Consider the following 14,174-nt stretch of genomic DNA (forward strand, 5'->3'; position numbering starts at 1 on the left):
GGAACAATATGCATTGAATATAGAGAAAGTGGGGAGGGGTCAGGATTCTTTCTCTATCAGTTCCTCCAGTGTGATCTTCACATGTCTAGGACTGATTTTTATCCAATGGAGTAAACCATGAAGGGTCTTACTGAATGAATGAATGAATGAACAAGATCTTAAAAGCCGCAATAAATTTTACAGAAAATGGACATACTTTTATAAATTACCAATTACCCTGGAAAATGTAAGAGAAAATGTACTAATATAATAACTACACCGCCCCTTGTTCTTCTTCTAGGTTATTTAATGATACAATGGTGGCCCGAAAATTACACTGATCTGAGTATTTTTGAAAATCTTGAAATAATCAGAGGAAGAACTAAAATGCAGTAAGTACTTTTCAGTTATACTGTACATAATACTGATTTAATCTGAATCTTTCAATTCATAACACACATGCTAAAGCTAAAGTTTCATCATGACTCCAGTGCAAACCTTTACCTGAGCCCACATGCCTAAGAGCCCCCTGCCACCATATATGCTGCCCAAAGGAATCATGTTTATTGTTGCACTAGTCTATCGACAGTAGCTTGAGGGCTGTATCAGTACAGTCATATTGCCATCCAACCCCTATGTGACATAGCAGAATAAATCTGGAATTCCATTAAACCTCTTCATTACTTGGCTTTGTGATATATTTCATATTGCATGTCTATAATTTGTCAGTTGAACAATACTGATAATCATTGGTGCAGCCAGGATCTGGCATCTTTTGCTCATTGGAACTTTTAGTGTATGGTATTAATGGTTCAAGGCAATGTGCAATATCTGGTGATCGTCTAAGCAATAAATCTCTGGTTCATGGTCGTCAATTATATACTTGCTGGTGAGTTTATGGTGGTCAGTGATATAGGCAGTTTTCAAACGCTGTTGCTTATTGGTAGAGTTAGAAACAATTTACTGAGAAAAGGGATATAATCAACACGAAAAATCACTGAAAAGCAGCCATACTTACAGTTACAAGAGAACAAGGGCAGGATACATGGAAAAATGCCAAATGGGGGAGAATACACAGGTGCAAAATACCGATGAACAACCACTCACATGCTCATGATGTATTGGAGGGGTCGCTGCTTATTATACCTGCATACGGCTTGTATAGGGTACCACTACAACAAGTACATGTAGTGCTCCATGCAAGCTTACACCACCATTCATTTTACCCATGATCTTAGACCAGGCAGGCTGCCTCACACTATCAAAGTATACCACACAAAGCTCTGAAATCCCCTGGGCTAAACCAACATCTCAGGACCCAACTGATTCTGCAAATAAATATGAGGTAAATGTTGATATTTTGGCCAAAACACACAAAGCTTGCAACCCACGTCAAGAGTCCTCATGTTTTGTAAGACCCTACGCTAGCACTACAAACATGTCATTGAAGAAAAAGATAATATCCACACAAAAATTACTGAAAAATGCCCAATACTTACTGATACAAAGGTATAAGGGTAGGTACAAACACCACTTCCCAGCAGCATGCAGATGCCTAAATGCCATTAGAAGAGTTGAGCTGCTTTTACACGGAATGATCGTTGCTCAGATTCCAGTGATCCAGCAAAGTTCTGAACTATAATCGTTTAGTGTAAATGCATGCAGAGACTGAATGATGAATGAGAACTCGTTTGCTTCTTGTTTGACTTTTGGTTTCTGCATGCAGAAAACTGAACAACGTATCAGTCTGTGTAAACAGGCTGCTACTCACTTATGAATGATCGCCTACCTACTGTGAATAGAAGCCGGTGGTCCGGAAGGATCCCCAGCCCCGCTCTGCCTCCATTCACCAGCGATGCTCATTCTTGAGTAAAACCACAGGAACGATTATTGCTGGGACAACCTGTTGGACATCTGTGTCCAACTGATCATTCCATCTAGAAGCACCCCTATTGACAGATACTAGAGCCAGCGTGGTATAGTCAGCGTTGGTATCCAATATTTAGTGATAACTAATTATGTAAAGGAGTCTGTTATTTCTTGCTGTTCGGTGTGGACTTAATAGCTGCTGTGTAGACAGCTTGGAATAATGTATTATGTGATGTCCGTTATGAGCCAAGCCAACCAAGTCTATTTTGTGGTTAACCATCGAGTAGAGGTAGGGGCTTCACCAGTGAACCAAACTTTAGGTTAAATGCATTTTTTGGCAAAAAACTAAGTATTTTCAGATATTTATGGGATCTACCGATGTAAGTGCAGGTTTTCCACATTTCATAAAACCTTATATTAAAACATATCCGCTATACAGTTTTATTAAGGTCGTTGCAAACTATACTGTATATGACTATCTGATATTGTTAGTAGATGACATCTAGCTCCAGAGATTTACCTCCTATAGCATATTTCACTTCTTCTTTTCCATAATTGATTACATCACTCGGGTACCAGATACACTTGGTCCCTGGTTTTCAGTGGTTAAGCCAAAATCATTTATCTGGGACTGGAGATTTTTGTTTAGTGATAATACATTATGTGAACCAAATAGCCAGTTAGACCAGACTCGGGATCTGGTTGGCCATGGAGAGTGAAAGATTTATCAACCCAGCCTTGTAATCTGTTTTTATGCTTGCGGGTACTATTGGCTTACTTTTATAAGAATTAAGTTGTACCTCTTGATGCCAAGACGTCTAATGTTATGCAATTGAAGCTTAACGCATCAATCAATGGTGCCTTTAGTTAGAATTAACAAGGATCATTGAAGTTCGATAGCATTAAATTACCTGAAACTGCAGACCCTGCACAGTTGTTTTATTTGCAAATCAGCTGCAGTTTCTCCCAACTTTACCTATCTTCATACTAAAAACAAGATCCCTTAATAAAAAGTAATGGCTGGGGCCCCCTATATACAATTGGGGAGGTGAAAGCTGTGATTGGATACTATGAGATATAAGCACAGTTTGTGCTTTAGCCCACTTGTGTTAGACTCAAGGCCTCTGGGCTGCATCTGGCCCGCCATGTCATTTTATGTGGCGCATGATGTCTGTGCACAGAAGGACCAACTCTCCACTTTTCCCAGAGGAAGCAGCCAGCGCTACGCATAGAGGTGGTGCCAACACAGGGCATTGGTGCCATCTTGGATTCTGAGTTCCAATGCACCTCCACACCTCACAGGGGCTGGCACAGCTCTGACAGCCATATCCGAGCACCCAGGCCACCCTCCAAAGTAGGAAACTTGTTACTAAAGCGGCAGAAGAGGAGAAACGCCGTCATAGTGCATAGAGCTCCACAGCCTTGTTAACGTTTAGGGCTCATTCACTCGGGCAGATGCAGTTTGGGTCTGTAAAGTGCATGGCGTTTTCACGGACCGAAACTGTGTGTATTCACTGCGTATTTGGATCTCGCGTATTTCACTCCACTTTTCACATATGCAAAAAAAAAAAAATGCAAGAATGTCCCATAGATTTCTTCTGCCTTCAAGTGTAAACACAGTCAACGTGATCCCATTGAATTTACACGATCCCATTGACATTAATGGGTAATTTCAATCCATCATACAGATCAAAATAGAATATGCTGCAATTTTTTTTTTTCATACACGTAAAATACATGTATGAAAATCACATATCTGAATACCCCAATGCAATGTAATCTTTAAAACAATAGGAGAGCGCCTCAGGATATTGGTGATCAGGACTCGCCTGGTGTGGATACCTGGACCCAGTGTGGGTCCTCAGGGGCCTCACCTGTGATCCTGGAGATGTCTTAGTGGGCTGCTTCCAATGCTGGTGGCATCCGCTATAGCAGAGGAGAGGTGCACGGATTACGGACGACCTCTCAAAAGAGGATAACTCCCCGGCACATGAAATCAGGAAAAAAACTAAAGAAATTACAAAAAAATCCTCGGCTCATAGAACAGCCATGAACCATGAACAGAATGACATGGGGTAAATGTGAATGTTATTTAAAGGTTTAATCTGCTTGTTTATGTATGGCTTGTAAAGGTGCTGGTATGCACTGAAACGCGTTGCCGTTACTATATCTGACTATCCCGTAAAAAATAAAGAATCTATCACATCTATACATCGATGGAGCATCGCATCTATATTATCAGATCAGCTTGGAGTACCACCATTAGGAGGGGGCTTTTGTGTATGTCATATCCCCTCCTTTGAAGTAAGTTGTTTCAGCTCTTTCCCTGAAATTGCCATTTTTTGCTGGGGGTTACTATTATATGGCTGTCCTATGAGCGCAGGATTTTTTGTAATTTTTTTGTTTTTTTCCTTGTTTCAATACAATTAAATGGTGTTTAAGCTGTTTGCATTATGGGTGTAAAAACGCACATGCATAATACGGAGAGCAACTACACACGTGTGAATGACTCTTTATGCATGGCAGCCATAATGTTGATGTGGCCCTCGATGAAAATGAATTTGACACTTCTATTTTAGACAGTTTCATGAATTTGTCCCAAAATTTTTCTTCCATGGTGCAAGGCATGACATTATAATTGGGAAGTTATTTTAATATTTGCTTTGCCCTCCCCATCTCCAATACACACCAGTTGTCAGGGAACTGGGGTCTGGGTATTGGTAGTCCCTGAAAGCTGCCCACAACCCACTGTTCCTACCATCTTGGCCCTCTGGGCTAGGCCCCAGGGTGACAACTGAGCGACGGTCTCTATACTCTCTAGGGAAGCGTTGCAAGGGGTCAGACTTAGAAACAGAGACAAACAAGCACAGAGGCAATTCAGGAAGTCCGGATCGGCAACAGGAGAATACGCGGTACCAGGGACCAGGTGAAGGTGAAGTCAGGGTCAGGAGCAAAATGTCAAAAACAGGGAATCAGACAAGAGCAAGGACGCGAGTGTAGCAGGAGACCAAACTAACACTGGCACAGCAGAGAGACACAGAGGAGTTTAAAAGCTGTCAGAGCTCTCGCCCCAGCAGATGATTGGGCCGGGAGCATAGCCTCACTGAGGAACCCAGACACTGGGGAACCTGCCCCCAGCCCTGCAGGACAGGCGGAGACCAGGGACGTGTGCCTGGCTGCCATGGTGAGAAGGACGCTGGGCGGCACCCGCCGCGTCCCTAGCAACCCGGCGGCGAGGGAGAACGTGGCGTCCGGGTGAGGTTGCCAGGACCGGGGCTCCCCTGCGCCTCACAGCAACAGGCTGGCTGGCAGGGTCGGCGGGGTGGGCACGGAGGCCCTGTGAACCGCTGGTTCCCGCGGCAGAAATGTGCACGTGAATTTCTGAGGCTCTATTGAACCTAAGAGCTTTCTGCCTGCCAATGCAACATGCGGAATTCTACCACGGATTTCCGCAGCGGGAAATAAATCGCGTCATGTTCTATTTGCCGCAGATTTGTGCCACGGGAGATCTGCATTGATAGAGCATTAATGGAGACCGCGGAAATACGCCTAGAATTCCGCCATCAGTCGAAGGCACTTCTTTGTTTTTAATCGCGGTACTCCTGCAGGGTAAATCCGCAGGCGTATCCCGCGATGCTCTGAATACCAGATTTGAGGTAATACAAGAACACCACTTATATAGCGGGCATCTGAGGCCAAGAGACCATCCACAACTTTTAATATGTACATCTTCATATGATGATTGACAATGAAATTCAATGTGAAGTGAAATCCTAAACACATTCCAGCAGATGAGGGCTGAATTACCCCCTGCAGCTGAGATCCACTGGTGGGGGGGCTTTTTGCTTTGTCAGCAAGGGGCACAAATTATACGTCTTCTTTAGCGTGAACGTTTTACTCATATGACTGTATTAGACTTTGTATGGAAAGATCACAATTTCTGTCTTCTTTTATCCAGCGGGAAATATACACTTGGTGTAACAGGTCTAAACATATCATCACTGGGATTCCGATCTCTCAAAGAAGTGAGCGATGGCGATATAATAATTAAATTTAATCCAAATCTCTGCTATGTTAATTCAGTAAACTGGACAAGTATATTCCGAGCAAACCAACAGGATAAAATCTCTGACAACAGGAACCCTGATCTCTGTGGTAAGCATCCATTCTAACTTCCACCCATGGAAGTTCTCTCTTATGATACATCTGAAACCTGGTGATCTTACGTCCTGCTTATGATTTTACTATTCATGATTTAGTCTTTATAAGGACATCCTAAGGGTGCCGACCCACTAGCGATATATTGTCTTGCGATGTGAGAGTGAATGCCTTGCGGCGCAGAGAAGAAATCTGCGATGTCGCTCAGTGTTCTCAATGGGGCCGGCAGCATCAGCGGCAGCCCCATTGAAAACATAGGGAGTGCATCGCAGACTTCTGCCACAGCTGTCACAGCTATGGCAGAGGATTCCTTCATCCCCGTGGGGACTGTTACAGCTGTGACAGAAGTCTGTGATGCTATCCCATTGCTTTCAGTGGGGTCGGCGCTGCTGCAGCTGTGCTGGGAACGCAGCCAAAACATTGTCAAAAATGCATGACAACGCCGCCGAAACCGCAGTAAACGCAACGTTGAAAAATACTGCATTTCTGCAAACACCTGTGTGAGGGAGATCATGTCCACTTGCACGCACGGATTCCACTGCCGAATCCCGCAGTGGAATCCGTGCGTGCCCGCGGACAGGGAGATGGAATACATAGTTTCTTACCTCTCCGGATCCAGCGCGGCTCTCCTCTGTGCAGGCCGCATCTTCTTTCTGTAGCACGGTGGATGCGCCATGAACATTTTTCTTTCTTAAATCTCCTACTTTCCCACTGATCCGCGGCACGTCCACAGTGACAGCTGTGGCTGTGCTGCTGATCCGGACAGCTTCCATTGACTTCAGTGGAAGCCTGCGGAAGCTGTCCGTGCGGGAGATCCGCAGAAAAATGGAGCATGCTGCGATTTCTTCCCGTGCATGTGAACCACGTGCCGGGGAAAAATCACATTGGCATGCATTAAGTTGCCTTGCGGATGCTAATGCATCCCTATGGGCTGCTGGAGCTGCGGATCTCCTGTGCCACGTGGGCGCCATGTGCAGATATCATTAAAATCCGCACGTGGACATTGGGCCAAAGAAACAACAAACAACAAAAATTTTGTGCAGAAAAAATAAAAAACATATTTGTAGTACAGTATAATGTATGAGTGCATGCATGTTAGTAATGTATGACTATATATATATATACTCTTATAGCTTCGCTTGAAAATGTTAAATCTTATTTATTTAACAGAGGCTGATGAGATGACTTGTGATTCCTCGTGTTCCCCTAATGGTTGCTGGGGGCACGGACCCTCGCTATGTTTGTCCTGCCAGGCATTTAAACGTGGAAAAGAATGCGTATCCTCATGTAATCTGCTCAAAGAGTAAGTCTATGTCTCCAATGACATTATTTTCTGATCGTCATGATTTTTTATGTGCAGTGCAACTAAACTTTGAACCTTTTTTCATAAATCAATAGCACAAGTGAGTATAAGAAACTTTGCAACATATATTAGAGAGAAATACCTCTTGGTTCAGTCATCAGACACTTCTGCTCCTTCCTTTCTCCTCCACCGGCCATTCACTCTGAATCAGAGATGAATGCACCAAACCGATAAAACATGAATTTGGGTTGCAAGAATTGGTGGTGGTGCCTTTCCAATGGATGTAGCTCAGTGGTTAGCACTGTTGCCTTGCAGTACTGTGGTCCTAGGTTCAAAGCTGACCAAGAACAAGGTCTACTATCGGAAAACTCCATGCAGATGTCTTTGGTCAAATTTTAACCTAGGACTCCCATCACTGCAAGGTAACAATGCTAACTACTGAGCCAATATGTTTCTTCTCTGGAGAAGAGGAAGAAAAAGAAAGATAAAGAGAATATACAAACTCCATGCAGATGGTGTTCTTGGTCAGATTTGAACCTAGGACTCCAGCATTGCTAACCACTAAACCACTATGCTCCTCCATCTTCCTCTTACCTCTCCTTCCTCTTTCCTTTTCCTTCTCCTGCTTTGGAGGTGAACAAGAAAGAAAGGAGGGGAAATCAAACAACAAGATGGAGAAGAAGAAGTCAAAGGAGAAGGAGAGGGAGATAAAGTTGAAGAAGAGTAAGGAAGAGAAGAGGAAAGCAAAGAAGAAGAAGAAGGGGGAGAAGGAAATTGTTTTTTCTTCTCCTTTTTCTTCTCCCTTTTTTGGCTAGGTTTAAATAAGCAGCATGCACTACTTCTGTCCGTTTTTGATGAAATGTATGCCCATTATAGCCTATGAAAGTGTATGAATGCGTCTGTATGCCATCAGCATTTTATCTATATTTACATCTGTATTTTTATTAATTGCTTTAATTTTAATTGGGTAAAAGAAGTGATCTGTTTTTGTCCAGTAGCTAATAAAACCAATGAAAGCAGATATGGAGGCAAATAAAGATGAAGCACTAATGCCATACTGGTGCTATTACATCTGCAGTATGTCTGGATTACGGACACACACATACACTCCTATGACAAATACCTAAAGGAAGGAGTTTCCATTCTGTATTCAGTTTTTCCTATTTAATCAAGTATTGTTCAGAGCAGCACTAAACCTTCTCCCAGTACTTTGTAATTAGGACAGTAATGTTAGCTCCTCATTTGGAGGACTTGCGTAATACCTGGATGAGGTTTCCAAAAGATGGGCCTTGTTTTTAAAACAGATAAAAGCGCTAACGGAGTAGAACACATAATTCTGATTGTCTTTAATCTTCTTCTGAGCCGAAGCCTTTAGCTTTCCTGGAAAACGAGCTTTCCGTGTCACCGCGAGATTTATTAAATGCATAGCAGTGGGGTTTTTTCCTGCGGGTTTATAGTTTCTAATCTCTACAAGTGTTTTTCCTGCATCTCACAAATACGCAACCTGTAAAAGTATAACCAGCACCAACCGAAGCTAAAAACCGGAAACAATATATCTCAAATAGAACATGGCTAAAGTCAATTTTGGTAAAAATTTTCATATAGAATTGATGTTTTTATTTCATCAGACAATTTTTGTCCTTTTATTAAAATCTGGCCATTAGCCATGAGGGATCATCAGCTCCCTAGACAGAGCAATCATCCTCTATAGGAGATATAGTTATTGTATTTTTTTTGTTGCTATGTGCTATGTGCGGTCTCTCTCGTGTTTTGGTTTTATTTCTGATATGCCATTATTACTGATTTTTGATTGGCTCTATTTTCTGTCCTTACTTTTGGTTTTGTGATGATGTTGGTTACATAAAAACTGATACATTGATCAAATCATTACATATTTGCGACCCCTATATCATTATTTATCTTTAGGACCTAGTCACATCAGTGTAGGAGTTAATTGGATTTTGTAGGTAGACTATAAAAACTTTCATAGACAGAAACACAAGGAAAGTCAGTACTCACATCAGCTGCTCATTGTCCCTTTACACGCCCAGATGATTCGGCAAATGCACGTGCCTGATATAATCGACCCATTTAAAGCCCCATTTACACACAATAATTATCGCTGGAAATGCATTAAAACGACGGCTTTTAAGTGATAATTGTTGCGTATGAACGCTGCCATTGTTCACTCTTCTGCTGAGGTTAGCTTAAAATCCATTGTTCAGCCAGAGAGAGATAGCAGGGACCACATGCTATGTTCTCCACGGGAGCAGTTAATTACATTGTATTCAGCTGCCAGCCCATGGGAAGACAATGCAGCTGAGTGCAAAGTCCAGACCACTTGCTGGGATTTGCAAACAACTGCTTGAGGCTCGTTTACACACAAAAGAAGGTAATAAACTGCTAATGGACATTAGTGTGCATTAGCAGTTTATGCAAAACGATCGCTAAAACTGGAAATCTTTTAATTGTTTGAAAGATTGTCTTTGCGTGTAAATGGGCCTTAAGAGTCCCTTAAGGAACCTCTAACACAGCACAGAATATACCGTAATAGCGTTACTAAATGTGCCCTCCTGTGGAATATTCGGCCATGCGGAATTGAAAATAGCAGAATCCTGATGGCAGTTTTGTATCAAAATCCACATTTAGCTGTTGCAGAATATTCAGCTCCATGTAAAAGGTCCCTAAGGAGACTTAAACACAGAGTTATCCAGCATCCTTGCACTGTTGGAACAGGCTCTGTCAGACATCATGTGTATCTTGCTAGTCTCCCCTAGAAGCAATGCTTTTAGGCAACAATACCTTTGTACATATGGAGTCTGGCGGAGTATGCCATGACTTTTTTCCTACCGGATTCGACACTGTAAAGTTGGAGGCACCTGAGGTATCAGGTATCAATTAACTTTCCACATTTCTATGGACCTAAAGATCTAAATGTTGTATAATATTTCCAATACCTTGTAATCAGTACCTATTTGTTTCACCGGACTTCTACAATATGTGCACCTTTTTAACCCTTTCCAATCCACTGTCTGGCATCCTTCAACATTCTGATTGAAGCCTGTACAGTGCAGATGTCGGAAGATGTCCGGCAGCGTATTCTTACTGTATATTAATGGCCGCTCTATTGTCGGGGCCTCTCCGGCATGTCACATACCGCAGTACTGGCTCTAGCCAGTAGATGGCACCATTGTATAATTGCAGAAAGAGAAAGCCCCCTAGGAAACCCTGAATCCAAAATTGGATTGCAAAGGGTTAAAGTGCTGGTTCAGTTTTGGAGTGGAAACATTATATTTTGGTAAGAAACATCAAAATCTTATATACATGTGGTTTTTTTTGTTTTTTCATGACTTATGTTTTTCATCTGAGCCTGCAAAACCTGAATGCATAGTGATACAGGGCTGAAATCGATTAAGGTCTTATTCACACCGTGTCACTTTGGTGCAGTTCCTTTTAAAAAAGTGCAGAAACTGCCCCGAGATGTGTATGTTATCACTATGATCCTACACAATGAATTGTAGTACACAAATGCTGAACATTTGGCTTCCTTCATCTCGTACCTGAACATAACAGTTACATTTCCTCTTTGCAGTGAGCCAAGAGAATACATTGGAAATGGTGAAAAGTGTTTATCATGCCACGAAGAATGTCTGCAGATGAACAGTACCGCTACCTGCACTGGACAAGTAAGTATATTCTATGCTTGTCTTGGAGTTGTGTTACTTTATACACAATAAGGTTACACAAAGTCGAGTCCCAAATTATACTTCTGCATTTCATGCGCATTTGTCTTGCGGATTTTATGTCCGATTGTTTGTGGATTTGCTGCAGAGATTATCCACAGCAAATGCAGTCTGCATGGACTTGCGCATGTAGGGCCGCTTCAGATGAGTGTATGCGCACTTGAGCATGCTTCAGCACAATATATTTGTCCAGTGAACGATTTTGATTCGCATTCGTATCGGCGCACTGTAATGTACATTTTGCGCATACAGGGCCTGTTCATATGCGCATTAAAAAAGACCCCCACCCAATTTAAAAGGCTATTTACCCTGATGTAGGGCTCTGCTGCACAATACGCAGAACGATAGAGCAGGAGCTTTCATGAGAACAAACCCATTGACATCCATGAGCTCTATACTCTGCGCATTGCACACATATATTTTACACGTACAAATACGGTTGTCTGAAGCTGTCCTCATATTGCAAAGGTTTTGTCTATGTCTATTGACATGCAATCACAACATCTGCTAAATTCAAGAATAACTCTATCTGGGAGAGGAAGTCCCCATCTCCAAGAGTGTGGAGATCCTCCGGAGTCACCTGCTAGTTGCGTCATATCTTATTAAAAGGATTGTAAGACATTTTTAAAATGTCTGCTTTCTTCTAGAGACTGCGCCACTTATGCCCATGGCCTGTTGTTTGGTATTACAGCTCAGGCCCTTTCACTTAAAAATAGGGCTAAGCTGCAATACCAACCATATCCTTCTCCAAGAGTGGTGCTGTTCCAGAAGATAGCAATGTTTTTGTTATCTCCAGTAACCCCATTAAGCCAGGGCAGAGACGTGTGATATTATTCTAGTTTTCAATCCTTTGTTTCCTACCCAATGTGAAATGATTCTTTAAGTAAGCAAAAAAAGGGAAAAACTGAAAGTGACATTTCCTGGGAAGTTAGGGGCCTTCACATGGGCTGGTATCATTCGGATTCCTGCGATCCATGGAGAATCTAAACAATTATCATTTATTTTGTGTTCAGTGTAAATGCATGCCCTGACTCCACAGTGAACGAGAATTCATTTGCTTCCGTTTCTGCATGTAGCAACAAATCTTCACTCGAAGACCATTTGTACATATTTGTGTGTTCAGTAGACTCGGCAACCAATGAGCATGCATCGGGGAGGGGTCGAAATTTCAAATACACCCCTCCTCTACTGAACAGTCCCTGCTGGTCTTCGAAAGAGCACTTGCTGCTACGGTCTCTGGCTTGTTTTAGCCCTTGAAGATACACTGGCTGCTACAGTCTCTCGCTAGTTTGGTGTTCGACGGAACTCTGTGTTGTGGTGTCTTACAGCAACGAATGTTCACTCAATGACTGCTTGCACATATCTGTGTGTTCAGCAGACTCGGCAACCAATGAGCGTGCATCAGGGAGGGGTCGAAATTTCAAATCTACTACAGAACGGTCCTTGTAAAGAGGCAGTCGTTCACTTATGAACGACTGCCTGCTTTACTGTGAATGGAGGCGGGTGGACCAGGACAATCCCCAACCTTCTCCATTCATTAGCAATGCTCATTCCAGTGTAAAAGCCCTAGAATGGTTATTGCTGTGCGACTGTTGGGCATCTGTGCCCAACAAGTCATCCCGCATAAAAGCAGGCTTAATCTTCCTGTCTTGTTGGTGGGATTAAAGGAAGAGAGAAGTAAAAGAGACGGGTAACTGTTTTTGATTACTCTCTTTTATTATTTCACATCTGGCCTCAATGGGGTTGTGCTAAGAGAAGTGAGCTGGAAGAGAGTTCAATAACGCATTAAGCTGTATGTCTATATATTATATTGGGTAAAGCAGATGAAATGATGAGGTTTCCCTTGACTCTCCTATCATATGGAGGCCAACATGATTCTACTAACTCAAACCATATGATAATGTGACTCCAATCACTTCATTCACTGTTCTCAGATGATGGAATTGAGAAGCAATAGAGTAGATGTCTGAGATGCCGCTGACTGGTGATTATAGTAGGAGCTCCTAAGTATGCTGCATACATCTTCACTTTTGGGAAGAGGGTAACCATTGAGGCTAGGGGAGGCAGACCGTGCTACAACCAAGTAAGACATGTAGGAAGGCTTGATGAGATTCATGGCTATGCTAGAAAGATGGCAGAACACAACCAGTGCTTTTCTTATTCATTCTCACACAAAGGAGCCGTTTCCTGTCCTGATGCTTGGTGGATGTCCTTCTACAGCCCTGTCTAGCTCTCCTTGTGCAAAAGGCCATGTCTTGATATCTGCTCCTTGCTCTTGAGACTTGCTGGAAGACACAGCAAATCTTCTTGCAGTGGAATGTATGGATGTGCCATCCTGGTGGAGCAGGACTACCTGTGCAACCTGATTGGGCTGCAGGTAGCGCCTCATGTACTAGTAGTGACAAGGACACGGCTACGCCTGAGCCCAAAAGTGTCAAGAGGCTAATGAACTCTTTGGGAAAGGGTGTAATTATAGAAGGAGAGTATGCATTTGATAATTATGAATTGTACACATATATATATATATATAAAATCATGTGGTGCTGATTTTATTCTGCATATCCCAACATTAATGATTTTAATATTGGATTCATATAAATTATATTTTGTATTTGACGTTTGAGTGCCTTTACGTACCTTCTTTCCTTTTACTGTGTTCATTTGGCAGTCTAGGTAGACTCAGGTTCCCAACGTGAGGCCAGTCTAGTCAGGGCGATCGCCCCACTTTAAGGGTGCGTTCACACGAACGTATATCGGCTCGGTTTTCACGCCGAGCCGATATACGTTGTCCTCGTGTGCAGGGGGGGGAGGATGGAAGAGCCAAGTGCAGGAACTGAGCTCCCGCCCCCCTCTCTGCCTCCTCTCCGCCCCTCTGCACTATTTGCAATGGGGAAAGGTGGGACGGGGCGGGGCTAATACTCGCCACTTGGCCCCGCCCCCTCCCCGCCTCTTCCCATTACAAATAGTGCAGAGGGGCGGAGAGGGGGCCGGGAGCTCAGTTCCTGCACTTGGCTCTTCCATCCTCCCCCCCTGCACACGAGGACAACGTATATCGGCTCGGCGTGAAAACCGAGCCAATATACATTCGTGTGAATGCACCCTCAGGCAGGGTTTTCCCATAA

General features: G+C 43.0%; 1 protein-coding gene across 1 annotated transcript in view; it reads left to right on the forward strand.

Moving 5' to 3' along the window:
- LOC136590992 (epidermal growth factor receptor-like) overlaps positions 1 to 14,174 on the forward strand; it is a 213,838-nt gene that overhangs the window by 152,058 nt on the left and 47,606 nt on the right. Inside the window, exons 11-14 of the mRNA XM_066588457.1 lie at positions 281 to 371; positions 5,807 to 6,003; positions 7,177 to 7,309; positions 10,902 to 10,995. Coding sequence (XP_066444554.1) covers positions 281 to 371; positions 5,807 to 6,003; positions 7,177 to 7,309; positions 10,902 to 10,995 — 515 coding nt within the window. The remainder of the gene's footprint in view (positions 1 to 280; positions 372 to 5,806; positions 6,004 to 7,176; positions 7,310 to 10,901; positions 10,996 to 14,174) is intronic.

The sequence above is a fragment of the Eleutherodactylus coqui genome, unplaced genomic scaffold (genome assembly GCF_035609145.1).
Source record: "Eleutherodactylus coqui strain aEleCoq1 unplaced genomic scaffold, aEleCoq1.hap1 HAP1_SCAFFOLD_26, whole genome shotgun sequence".
Lineage (NCBI taxonomy): Eukaryota > Metazoa > Chordata > Amphibia > Anura > Eleutherodactylidae > Eleutherodactylus > Eleutherodactylus coqui.